The sequence below is a fragment of the Sceloporus occidentalis genome, unplaced genomic scaffold (assembly GCF_023333645.1).
Source record: "Sceloporus occidentalis isolate IW3139 unplaced genomic scaffold, rSceOcc1.0.p SCAF_10, whole genome shotgun sequence".
NCBI classification, from domain to species: Eukaryota; Metazoa; Chordata; class Lepidosauria; order Squamata; family Phrynosomatidae; genus Sceloporus; species Sceloporus occidentalis.
Window position 1 is genome coordinate 14470052 of NW_028316990.1, and position 13531 is coordinate 14483582.

Below are 13531 nucleotides of genomic sequence, written 5' to 3' on the forward strand. Positions count from 1 at the left end.
AAAATTCAAGTGAAATATGACATAGCTGGGCATCTGTTTCCTAGCATCTGCAGCAGTCTACCTGGAAATGTCTTAGTTTTGCATGTGACTTGCAATGACACATTAGCTTCAGTCACACATCTTTGTCTGTATCCTGTTTACAGCTGAACTTGGCCAGTTTGCACTGCAGGACACAATGACAATCTAACTTTTTATGCTTACCAGGGAACAGAGAAGTATTGAGTAGGAAAGTTATCCTGGTAGTTTTCTGTGAGTTTTCCAGGCTATGTGGCTGCATTTTGCCATTTAAAAAAAAAAATACAAGGATCTGACGTACTTCTCTGCACATTTCTTAAAATATTTTGTACACACTAGTGTATGCATGTTTCAATTTATACGCATGTTGGTTATCCATTTAAATACATACAAACACATTTCTGTATCATATGCATTTTCTGTACTCTTTTAAACGTGCAATAAAAGCATTAAAATGCACACACACACAGCATCAAAATGGAAAACAGGAGTGACACAGGACACCGGCAGCTGCACATGGATGTATATTTTAATAAAAATAATTCTGTCAAAATACAACAGAATGTGGGTTTCTTTACCATATTCCCAGTACATTTTTCCAATATTTTTATTTTCTTCAGTTAAAATTTCCTCCCCTCGGAAGGTTTCATGCTAGTGTTGGATAACTGAACCCACAAATACTAAGCAGAGACTGAACCACTGTGTGCATGGCTTGGCAGGATGTCCATCAAATCATCATCCCCAGTGAAGAAAACGTCCCAAGTAACGTCTGAAGCCTCATGGACCTCAGGTTCTGCTCAACCTGTCTGGTGACTGGGGTTTTTATTGTCATACAGTTGATGAAACTACCCATTAAAAAGGAAAAAAAGTAACCGGAAAATAAACCCAAGCGTCCTGACATTCAATGCTAGAGCTGGTACCTGAGTTTTGAACAACAGGAAAAAGGGATCAGAGAATAATTCAAATGTTAATCTATATTTTATTAGGTTGTTTCCTATTTTCATCCTAGCTTGAGATCCAAGATGAAGTCCAGGATCGTACTGTCAGCCACCCAACGTATTGCTGTCAACATACTGAAGATGAGAAAATACACCCCCCGCCAAAAAAAAAAATTAGATTCAAAGAAACAAAGATTTGAATGTTAAATATTCCTTTGCAATTCACTTCACAGTACTCACACACCCACGCACACAAACTGGTTGCATCAAAGCCCTAGGCAGCAACTAGTTTTGCTGAGGGTTGATGGCCAAGTGTGATAGACAAAGCGTCAATGTTAGACAGTAGCTTCCCAACAATCCCACTGCCAACACTTGTTGTTCCCTATACATTTTTAAAAAAATCAAGGTTGGCAACCAGCATCCTAGATACCCAACTGGAACCCACCCATCATCAATTAGTTTGGGATGAAGTCCTAATTTGAACTGAAATTATATTGGACTTTGCAGAAATATATGCATGGAAGACAAATGTAAGCAGAATGCTTCATGATAGGTTGATACTTCTCATTTTCTGATTCAGGGTTTAGTATGACTTTTAAATCATTAATCTTAGGAATCTGCTTAGGTCTCATCTTGCAAGTCATATGGGCTGGCTAAAAAATGCTCATTTGAAAGCCGAGCACTCTACAAAAGGAACTGGTTTGGATCAGAGCAAAGAGAAATGAGTCCACAACATCCAAGAGAGGTTTTGGCATGCCTCAGAAAGATGGTTTCTCACCCAAGTTCTAAACAAATGACGCCTTTCCCTCTACATAACTCTCTTGCCACTTCTGTCACAATTCCTGTTCCTTTGTGAGCTTTTTTGGCTCGTATGTTTATGGGCGGGGGGCAAGGGTAGGGTTGAGAGAGGTACTCTCTTGATTTGGGACCATTCATCAAGGTTTCAAACCATAGGCAATTTTAAAGCTATTGTATTAAACAGATAATTCCACTGTTGGATTGGAGATCAATCACAGAGAGACACCATTGGATTCTGGAGCTGAAAATTCCTAATGTAAATTTTACAGGCACCATAACAAAGGACTTTCCATCTATAGGATCAATGTCTACAAATGGGAAGATGTTACGAACTCTGCAATTTTACCCCACAACCCAAACAAAAATACTACCTATTACACTTGAATGCCATCTCTCTGAAGACCATTTATAGAAGAAAATTAAAATCTAGGGCCAGATGTATTGCAGTGAAATGGTATGAGAGAGGGGAAAAGAATCCACAAAGGCTGTCAAGAGAAGTGTCTGAATACATAAGGGACAATTTTGTTACACAAGTGTCATGGCTTGAATAAACTAATTTTCTTTCTGCATTCTGTAGTTTGATCTTCTAAAAGGAATTGTTATAAAAGGAATTAAAAATGTGTGGCTTGTTAGGGGATGAAATCCCATCAGTTCTATTCAGTATGACCAATAAGGAGTGATGGCAACTGCAGTCTGACCACTCCTGAAGGGCTACATAGCCCCCATCTGTGGATTGTGGGCCTTGACATTAAAAAAAATCACATTTTCTAGTGGAAGTTTCAAGTGTTTCTGAGCCTAAACATCACCTGCACTACAATAAAGAAACTTGAATCATGCACTGACTTATACTGAATGTTTTCCTATATTGTGACAAAGAGCTCCTGCAATTTCTTCAGGATCATGAAACCAAAACCCAAGCAGATTGTCTTAGATCAAGAACACATAGTAATCCTTGTTCTTTTCGAGGGACAAAACCAACACAGACAAGCCCTGGTGGGCTGCAGGCAGGTATAAACTGCATTATGCCCATTACTGTTGTATTGCGCTTGCATGTATACATCACTCCCATTCTAAGCCAAAGGCCTACTTCCCATCAAATATGTTCATTTGTCTCTATGTTACTTCCTGTTCGTGATATGAAAATTATCATATGATTTGAAACAATACTTTATGTAAATACTTTAACCTGTTGAATTTAAGAGAATTTCATTTTCCTCCAGGAAAATGCAAATGTTGAAATGGACCAGCAACCCAAAGATGATGAAGTTCCATTTATCTACCCACATTCTGGATAAAACAGTTTTTAGTATAGCATGCTTTTCCAGAATGCACACTAACATAGGTACGCACATCCTCACATACATTCGCTGATGTGTGGGTTTCCTAGCCCCAGTGTCTCTAATACTTTACAGGGGATATCATTTTGGAAATGGACAGCCTACCAGTAAATGAAGACTACTCCTTGAAGTAAAAATTGCCAATTAAAAAACAAGAAAAAAATATTGGCTTATGTCACATTTTAGTTTGCAGCTAATTAAATGAAGCTAGTTTTTCATCCTGTTGTCATAGAAACAATCAACAATCTTATATTCAATGTAAAACTCCAGACATGCAGGCAACGAGGGAAGTATAAGTTGCTTTCTATATGCCTGTCTCAGACTCAAAGCTAGGTTCATCAGCTACAGCTATCCTATTAGTCACAGGTTAATGAACAACATATGAAGAGGCAGATGTCAGCCAAAATTAAGGCCCCTAGGCAAGGGCCACTAGCCCAAAGAGGCAAAGAAAAGACTGATGTTATCGAGTTTCTGATTTCCATTTCATTTTAAATAAACCCTTTGGATGTCAGAACCATGCAGCCAACAAAAAGAAGACACTCTGTACACTGAACATGGCCACTTCTTTGAAATCTGCTTTATACATCTCTCCCTACACCTCTCTATATCTGTCTAGGGGGAAGCCCTATTTGTAAAACCAGCTACCTAAATTATTGGAAGTGTTTATGAAGCTCTATTGAACCTGGAATTTCTTGGTCTAATGTATGACTGCTAAGGTAATCAACTTAGTACAGTTCTAGTTGTTCCTCATAGCGTTTGGGGTTAGATTCCAGTAATACTTTTAGGGGACAACTGAATGAAGGGCAAATCAATGTGCTGGACACCTTTTGTTCTATTTCTTAACTTCTAGGATGGAGATTCCAATTAACTTTCTGTCAAGCACATGCACACACGCACGCACACATACACACACACACATTTGTACCACATGGCACAGAAGAAATAAAGTGGGACTGACTATTCTGAAACAGTAGAATTTTGGTTGGATGGGTCAGACTCAAATGAATATAGTAAGACCTCTTGCTCTTAAAAAGAGGACTAGTGCTAGAGAACAATACTGCGTAGGTAGGTTTGTATGCTGACAGTTTCCTCTTGTAAAAATGAAAACAAAAACAAAAAACTGGGCATCACCAACTCAAGATACACTTTTATCTCTAAATTAATAGAAACCAGCTCAGCACAAACTCTCCAGATATAAATACTGGTGGCTCAGTCAGAGAAATAAAATAAAATAAAGATAAAATCCTAAAGTCAGAAGGCGCTACACATCAGAACGACCAGTGAAAATACTGAGTGCTGCAGCAGCTGCAAGGCAGAGCAGGCTGTGGTGATGATGGAGGGTCCTGCCAAGCAGTTTCCATGGTAAGAAATGAAGGCGCAACATGGAAGCCCCCCCTTCAGTCAGCAATGTGTCCTTCTGCTGGGCAGCGTGTGGGGAGCCTGAGGGGGCAGTAGGAAAATGCGAGGCAGGGGAAGTGATGGTGGCAGCACCGGAGGGGTCACTCTGTTTCACTCAGTGGCTAGTGCAAATAGTCGTCCACTCTGGCAAAGGAGCAGGAGCCCAAGCCCACGCGAGCCATGAGCCGCAAGCACTCCGAGGCCTGGCCCAGGGCAAGCAGCAATGGGGGCTGCTTTGGCAGGTTCTGAGACTCTGAGGACAAAAGAAAGAGAGAAGACATTACAACATCTGATGGGACATAAAGAAAGTACCACTCATACAACTTACCTGCTTTTCTCTCATGCCCCCAAAGACTAATAAGATGCCTATTGCAGAGAGCTAACTCCTCTCTGCCAAAAAACAAGACATGTAATCTTGTTTTTTTGGGAGATGCCTTGCTACACAGCTGGAGAAAACAGGTTGCATATCTGTAACTGGAGTTTTTCGAGTGTTCCATACAAATGGGTTATCCTATGCCTGTGCAGTGCACAGTACAGAACCTTCCAGAATATCAAAGCAGCATTCTTGGCAATAGACCCACCCACCTCCAGTAACCTTATATAAGGGGCTTCCCACCAAAACCACTAGTCCTATGAAGACCAAGGCAGTAATCTATAGGACCAGCAGGACATGATAATGGGAGGATGAGCAGGGTTGTGTGAGTGCACAGATAACCACTCAAAGAACCACAGTTACAGGTATGCAACATGTCATTTTTTGTGGTCTCTGTGATTCACAACAAATGGGAGACTAGTAAGCAATACACATGAAGGAGGTTGGAGTGTCATCGTAAATGAGTCAAATGTTTACTGGACATCAAGTGAAATGCAAAATATCCAACATGAAAACATAAGTATAATGCCTCCCACCTATATAAGGCAGCAATGGTATAGAAGCATTTTCAAGAGACAGAACTATCCTGAAACATGACAGCCATGTATCCACTTACCCAATATAGCGCTATTGAGTGCAGCACACACAGGTTCCCTCTGGGTTGGATCCAGCTGCTGTCCAACAGGGCAGTTCCATGGATCAGAGTAGGCAAGCAAGCTGAATGCATCCTGTGAGAGGAGAAAGGTATGACCAACACTGTAACAAAAAGAGATTCTGGTTCTCAAAGCTGTTTCTTAGCCCAGTTAAAATAAATTATTCATTTTGCCATTGTAGAAAAGCATAGTTAGGAAATGTTAACTTTGGTTTGACGATTAGTTATTTTCACATTACAGCCTTCAAAGTCAGTTGCAACACCAAGGCTGGAACAATGAAGATGCTAAGAGGGCAGAAATGGAAATTAGTTACTCCAGTCCAGGGGTGACCAACTGGCGCAAGGGCCACTTTTCTCCCCCAAAGCAAGTCACACTGCTGCAGTTTTTGCTGAAAATACAACCTGAGTTTAACGGAAAGGAACTTCTAGTTTTAATTTCCTGCATATTTCTGCCAATATTCAGCTTTTTGGGGGGGTGAGTGGGTTGTGAGGCATAATAACACCAAACTATTGCATTTGAGTGAAGTTTGGTGACATCTGGGGCAATTTTCAGGCAGCTGTTTGCCAGGAAAAAAATGAAGGTATCCAGGAGACTCGGGGATGCAAAAAAGGAGTTGCCAATATGTTTTCCTTATGCCTGATCTAAACCACAGTTTGCTTGTTTTATCTTTAGTTCAGACAATGGTTTGTGTCTTTAACTATGTTTATGTTCAAAACATGGGCTAGTATGATCTCAGAACTGAGATCATGCAGCCCACAAGACCCCTAGGTTGGCCGCTGAAATGCCCAGAGCCTCCTCTCCAAATTTTGGGTTTTTTCTGAGATGATTTTTTTTGAGTGATTTTTCATCCCTAAAGCAAACCAAAGCCTGCAAACTCACCCAGAAATGTGACAGCTTGCTTCCCCCAACTCCTCAAAGCCCTCTAATTCTTCCCAAAAATGTGAAAAGAAAAGGTCATCTGCAAACCAGCCAAAATGGTTGCTGGAAGTGACTTTACATCACTTCCAGTATGTTTGAAATGTGTTGGTGCAAACTGATGGAATGGGTGCCCTAGGCAGGGAAATGGTTCCTATCCCTCTTGGCAGTAGTTGTTCATTTACATTTTAAACCCACTATAGTGAATGCTGCGGCATGGAGCAGAGAAGAAGGAAAGACTAGTTGAATGGTCTATGAAGCTGCCCACACCTCCAATTCAATACACTGTAACAAGTGTACATTTTCAATCACCAACAATGTGTAGAGGAGTAAGCTTGTTATCCATGACACTTTATTAATCTGCAAGCAAGACAGGCACAAGCTTTCCTTTTTCCATAGCCCATGTCAATGGAGCAATTCCTACCACCTTCGGATGAAAAATGGTAGACCCTCCCAAAATAGGGCCGTCTTGGTAGCTGTACCTCATTTGTGAATTCCTTCCTCTTATCTGTTCTCTTAGGTATCAGATATGATGTTTTTTACATGCTAGGTCAAAACAAGGGCTTTAAAGTGGTTTCTAGAGTAATGGAAAACTCTGATTATGTTGTGATCCTTCTATCATTTTTTAAAATTGCTTATTACAGTACTTCATTTTTGCTAATTTTACTGTCTTTTCTTTTCATTGTAAGATATTCTAAACAAACAATGCTGTAAGCAGACTTGGATTTTTTTTATCAAAACACAGGACAGAAATATTTTGAATGAATAAAAAATAGTAACAGTTGCTGTAAAACACACCTGTAACATTTTTTTATGTGTTGTATTCTTCCCATATTCTCTGCACAGCTGTTCACTCAAGGTCTGCAGCTCCCGTCCAAACTGGATCATCCGTTCAGTGGCAGCATGGTTTCCTCCACAGAGCTGCCTCTGGGGACAGCCATCCTCTAGAGCAGAAAAAGACAGAAGAAAAGTGTAGGTGAACTAAGGTGTTTCTACACAACAACAAGGCAATTACCACCGCCTAGGCCCCATAGAATTGTTCACTTTTAGTCAAAAAGTACTTTTAAAAAGGTCTTAGTTAAATAAATATCCTCTGAGGGTAAGGGACTACATCATGGAGATGCAGGTCTCTAAGGACATGCAGAGGAATTGATATGCCACCAAACATTTGGCAGTTACCAAAAAAACCAAAACATGCCCAAAGAGGAAAGAAAACATGGAAATGAAGAGCAAATAAATGAAAACAAGCACAAAAAGAAAAAGGAAGGAAGAAAGAAGCTTCCTTGATCAGAATTTGTCAAAAGAAAATACTCCTTATGTTACAGCTAGTGCAGCAGAGGAAAAGGAAGTAAGGAAACAAACTGGCATGCCTGCCTAAGCATGTGCACTGATGATGGCAAACAAGACTGCCATCAAATGCAGCTCAACTCTGGGACGATCTGTGTGAAGTTCCACACAGATGCAAGACCCACACGTGAATCACAGAGGCCACAGAAAAGGAAGTATTCTCATTCTCTCATTCAATATACACATATATTGCTGTTTTCTAGAAAGGAAAAGAAAGCATGCCTTCCACCATGCACCCTACCCATGCTGGAATCATCTGTCTGAAGGATCTCTTCATGCTTGTAAGTGCCATTCATTATCCTTGTAGCAGAATTTTCCAGAACTCCATTGGGGTAGTGTTCTGCCTCCATCTCCATCTCACTGTCACTGCATTCAGGAAAGAAAAAGGATACTATAAAAAACTGAAATACACAGAGAGTCCTGTTCGAACATGAAAGACAATCTCAATGGCTGAAACACACTGCAAGATACTGAGCATTATCAGTAGACTTTCAAAATGAAATTACTTGCACTGCTATGGCAGTAAAGTACAATTTATACTGAAAGGAGTTAAGTTGGCTGGAGGGAGCATTATTTGGGTGTGTCTGGGGCTTACACACAGCAAATTTACTGCAGTATCTTCTCCAACTTGACGCACTCCAGATGTGTTATAACTACAATTCCCATAATCCTACAGGCAACGTAGCTGGTCTTCGGTCCATTGCATCTGGAGGATGTCTATAAAGGCAAAGGATGTCCATTATGGGCAAAGGATACCCATAAGCATACAGCTTGAATGTAAAATACATAACCCAGTATCAGTTTCCAAACTCATTGTTGAACAGCTGGCCACTACAAAGTTTTCCTAGAAAAAGAGGTTCTCTGCTTCCTGGTTTTTCTGTGCTAACCTGGTTTCTTGGTTGCTGGTGCTGCTGTGCTGCTGGGACTTGGTAGAATCTGTGGAGTTGGACTCTGAGTAGTTCACTGACGAAGGGGATGATGAGGAAGAGGATGATGATGATGAACTCAGTGCAGGATATTTACTGTGGCTCTGTTTGTTTTTTATGGAAGTGACTCCATTACTACAGCTTGGGCTGTCTGCTCCTGAAAACAAAAGAAAAACAGTCAAGGCTAGAGGACCCTGCTCTCTTCCATTGTTACAAGTATCATCAAATAATAATAATGGGGAAGGACTTCTAAAAGAATCCTTTGAAATAGCCCAATGAGGACTGAGCATCCTCAGTAAACACAGAATGATGAATGCTGGAAGGAGAGGAAGAAACAGCTGAGACAGGAAAGAGAATTAGTATCCTGGGAGGGGGTTTTTCAGAAGAAAATGCATCCTTACAAAGCCTCAAATGACTGCCTAGTATCGTGTTACACTTTAAAACAACCCCCAGCCTTCTTGCTTTTTTCAAATATCTGCCAGATACATGCTGGAAAAACCTGGAAACAAGAACAGGAAGTGATTTTCATCTTCCTGTCTCCGTTCCCGGAACAGGCGGATTATTTTGCCAAGTCCTTCAATGACTCTCTTGGTGCTGCTGAGGTGAGAATGAATTGGAAATTGAGGACTCTGATAAATGAAAAGTGATTTCTCCAAGAGAGGAGGACAGGGAATGGAACTTTACTCAGAGAAAAGGCAACCAAAATGGCAGTAGCAGAAAGAGAGAGTTTGGACATGAGACAGTTGTACATCTGTATTTATTATTGATTAATCCAAGGTTTGTCCCTCACTGTATCCACAGTACAGACAGGCTGAATACATAGGTACAAAGTATGGGATAATACTAGCTATTCTGTAATTAATATGTAATTCCAAAGATGGATTTTTTTCTCATAGCGCAACATCATTTTAGAGACTTTTTAGCAAGCAAACTTAAGTGTGAAAACAAAAAAATTCTTCTTGACCGCTAATTCTTTGGTGGAATGGTGGTTCTTTATGGATGTGTAGTACACAAATAATTCCCCCGGGGAGTTTGAAAAACACTAAAAAGGTTCCTGCTATCTATTTCTGCCAAATTCAGCATATGCTCTAAGGCTCTTTACAAGTCTCCCACAGTGCTACATGGATACTAATAGGCCAGACAAGTTTAGGTACAAAGACTTTGGCATAATGCAACCATTTCCAGTGCTACAAACAGAAACTGATGTGGAAGTTGCTTTTAAAATACTGAGGGGATATGAAGTGAGAGAAGGAAAGATGTTCAGACTTGATGCAAAGCTTAGGTCATGGAAAATTAAGGGGGGGAAAGACTTGTTTAATAAGCATATTCCAGGCAAGGTAAACTGTACCACTCAAATTTTATTCCACAAATGACATTTCTCAGAATTTAGGGAAGATGTTGTAATAGTAGCTTCCAGAATAAGGACAAAATAATTAGAACAATGCTAAGTAACTGACTGACATAGCAAAGAAAGAAAAACTTACCAGTACTGTGAAGGTGCAAGTTATTAGAGCCGTGCCTGGGACTTAGGTTGGGGGAGTTGGGATAGCTGTCCTGGGATTTGGGGCTGCGGGCGCTGAAACAACGTACTTCACTGTCAGTTCCATTCACCATCTCCACAAACTGCCGGCACCTGTGCACAAGGGGAAAAAATAGGGGAGAGTTAAGACCAAAGTGGCCGTGATATATCAGAATGGGAAAGGATCCTCTGAAAAACGACTTTGAAGAGGTCAACATAGAAAGCAAGCCTCTGAGCCAGTGATGACCAATAAATAGTTAGAGCTCACAAGGATGATGCATTATGTGAATGCCCGAGTCAAACTCCTGTGGCAAGAAACTGGGCACAAGCTGTATGGACTCAGAACAAGTCCTTTTCCAAAACAAGTGATTCGTATGCCAAGACACGATTGCTTCCCCAATTGCTAGAATCCTTAGTAATGGGAGTGGATCTCTCTATCTCTCCTTTTACATAAGATAAAGTTAGGAATTCTGAACTATATCAACCATATCTCCTTATATAAGCCAGGGCATGTATTAAGATCTGCAAGGGGGGCTATCTCACAGTCCCACCATGCCTGCAGGAGAGGTTGGTGAGGAATCAGGAGACAGCCTTCTCTGTGGCTGCTCCCAGGCTGTGGAGCTCCCTTCCATGGAGGCCCTATTGGTCCCTTCTCTTCTGCCTTTCTGTTGGCAGGTAAAAACATTCCTATTTAGGCAGGTCTTCTGAATTTTAACTATGGAGTTATAATGTGTGGGTAATGTGGTGTGTTGTACAGGGTGCTCTTCTCTTATGCAGGGGATCTGTTCTGGACCCCTCTGCATAAGGGAAATTCCGCAAATGCTTTAAAACAATGGGGTCGTACATGTGGCACAACATGGCACACACAGCGTGGGCGTGCACACCATTGCCATTTATGGCAAGCCTTTTATACCTTCTGCCTTTTATGATGCGGGTGCACTGTACTTTTTAATTTTTAATTTTTTTAAAACCACGTTGGGTCTTAAATGTCCAGGGAAAACAGCACCCCCCCCAATCCTGAATCTTTATTAAGAATATTTTAACTGTTTTGATCATGTTGTTAATAAAACTGATACTTAATTCTCTTTTAACTTGTAATCAGTATTTTAAATGTCTTTCTTTTTTAAACTGCTGTAAGATGCTTTGGATTCCATTTTGAGAGATAGGATATAATTACAATCAATCAATCAATCATTTTTATTCGTCAGTTATGGATTATTGGCTTCCACTGTCCTGATTGTGCTATTGTTGCCAGGATTGCAAATAGATTGAGCAACCTTTCACTGAAAAAACTGTCACCTCTTATCTTTTCTGCGGCAGACTGGAACTTGGTTCGAGGAGGGTCACATATTCAGAACTGCACATTGCTAATAATAGATCTTAAGGTCTGATCTGGTTTCAGTCTCCAGCTATTCTGCATGTTTTACATTTTAGGCTGCCCTAACAGATCTGACCATACTCACTTTAACATGAAGAGAAGGTTAGGATTGTGCTCTAGAAGTCCTGGGTATATCTGCTGTGTGGCTTCAATGGCTTCCCCCACTCTCCCTGCCAAAACCAGCTTTTGTATTCCTACAGTTGAAAGAAGAATCACTGAGATGCAACCTGCCCTACTATTCCAATGGCAAGCAGTGCATAATTCCATATACAGACAAAGAATCAGAATTCAGTTTGTCTACCAGACAGCTCACCAAGGCAGGCACTTTTCTCACTCAAAATCACATTATGAAAAAATACACAGGATGCATGGAAGGGCACAACAGACATGAAGCTAATTTCTTCATAAGGTCATCCCATGGGCATCAATAGTTGGTACTAGATCCTGTCCCTGCTACAATTAATGAGAAGATATGGCAATCAAAGAGCAGGGCTTTCCTTATAATGGCTTCTAATCTCCCCAGATGTTACCAAGGGTATGACTGTTCAAATGTGGCTCTTTGGAAATGTCCAGGGAAAACAGCCCGCCCCATCCTGAATGTATATTATTTAGAAACCAAAGCCAGATATAGTAGACGATGTCTGTATCCCTGAGGAGGTAGAGCATCACCACATATGGGAAGCTAGAAAGTTGCAAATTTTCCTGATGCAGGGATACTTGAAAGTTCTGGGTCAGAGATGGGGAACCCGTGGAGTCCAATAACTTCCATTGTTGAATTCAAAGTCCTATCAGCCTCAATCATGACTAGTGATTGGGAACAATGGCGAATGTAGTAAAACAACATATGGAGAATCAGAAGTTTTCCCACAAATGTTTTTGTGGGAGGGAATGTTGCAAAATGTCCAGTCCCTCAACTTATCTGCTAGTGGTGAGTTGTGGGGCTTTATTTACAAATACATAGTTTGGACCTTGTAAATGACCTCTCCCTCCCTGTCCTGTGTGGCTTTACTCATCAGTAAAGCTGTGCTGGTGAAGGACAGAGGACCGGCCCTCTCCCTCCTTGATGCATGCTATGATGCACGTCAGGGAGGTGGGGGTCCGCTCGCTGGATGTCATTCCCCTTGTGGGGTGTCAACTGGTGCAGTCCATATCCCCCACACCCCCTAGTGACACCACTGCTCTCCATGTAAGCTTGCAGACATTGAACCAAAGTCACACAGCAGGCAAGGAGAGAAAGTAGTATAAATTATAAGAAAAATACTTACTTTGCCTATTCTTTATAGAAATCTGTTCTTCCTGGATTGTACTCTCTGTTACTCTGGCAAAGGCAGTTGCTGTGGCACAGTACCCATGATGAACCAGATAGGAGGAGACCATACTGGAAAACATAAAAAATGAACAGTACAATGGGCATCATAATCAGTGCAGATCCACAGCAACAATGAAAAACCTATCTCTAGGAGGATGGAATTAATGTGAGGTCAGCTGTGTGGGTCCCAGAGGTGCTCTTGCTCTGCTTCCTACACTAAAAGTAGGCTACATATTCTGTGCTGAACAAAGACATTCTGGGAAGGGAATGACAGGCCACACTGACATGACATTCACATAAATGAGCCACACAGAAATTCAACTATTGAAGAAGAACAACTGTGTTGCTTCTTTGCTTTAATTTCTATTCATATGAACAGTAAAGTTAAAGAATACTATGAGCCTAAGGAAAATGTGTATGGATTTCTCACACACATACAGAAAAAAAGAGCAACATCCTTGCATGGGAAAACCCAAAATAAATTTGTTTTAATATAAGTAAACAGCAAATGGCACTGGGACAAATGATTAGGAAACCTATAATAAACCAGGAAATATACCACTTGCCTCACTGAGGTCTGCAGCTGTTCTATCACTCTGTCTCATGCTTTCTACAAACCAGATCT

General features: G+C 40.9%; 1 protein-coding gene across 1 annotated transcript in view; it reads right to left on the reverse strand.

Moving 5' to 3' along the window:
• Positions 1–526: 526 nt before the first annotated feature.
• Positions 527–13531, reverse strand: part of RANBP10 (RAN binding protein 10) — a 41716-nt gene continuing 28711 nt past the window's right edge. The window contains exons 7-14 of the mRNA XM_089539803.1: positions 12863–12975; positions 11683–11791; positions 10185–10333; positions 8662–8857; positions 8016–8140; positions 7226–7371; positions 5476–5587; positions 527–4739 (exon numbers count right to left, since the gene is read on the reverse strand). Coding sequence (XP_089395929.1) covers positions 4609–4739; positions 5476–5587; positions 7226–7371; positions 8016–8140; positions 8662–8857; positions 10185–10333; positions 11683–11791; positions 12863–12975 — 1081 coding nt within the window. The 3' untranslated portion in view covers positions 527–4608. The remainder of the gene's footprint in view (positions 4740–5475; positions 5588–7225; positions 7372–8015; positions 8141–8661; positions 8858–10184; positions 10334–11682; positions 11792–12862; positions 12976–13531) is intronic.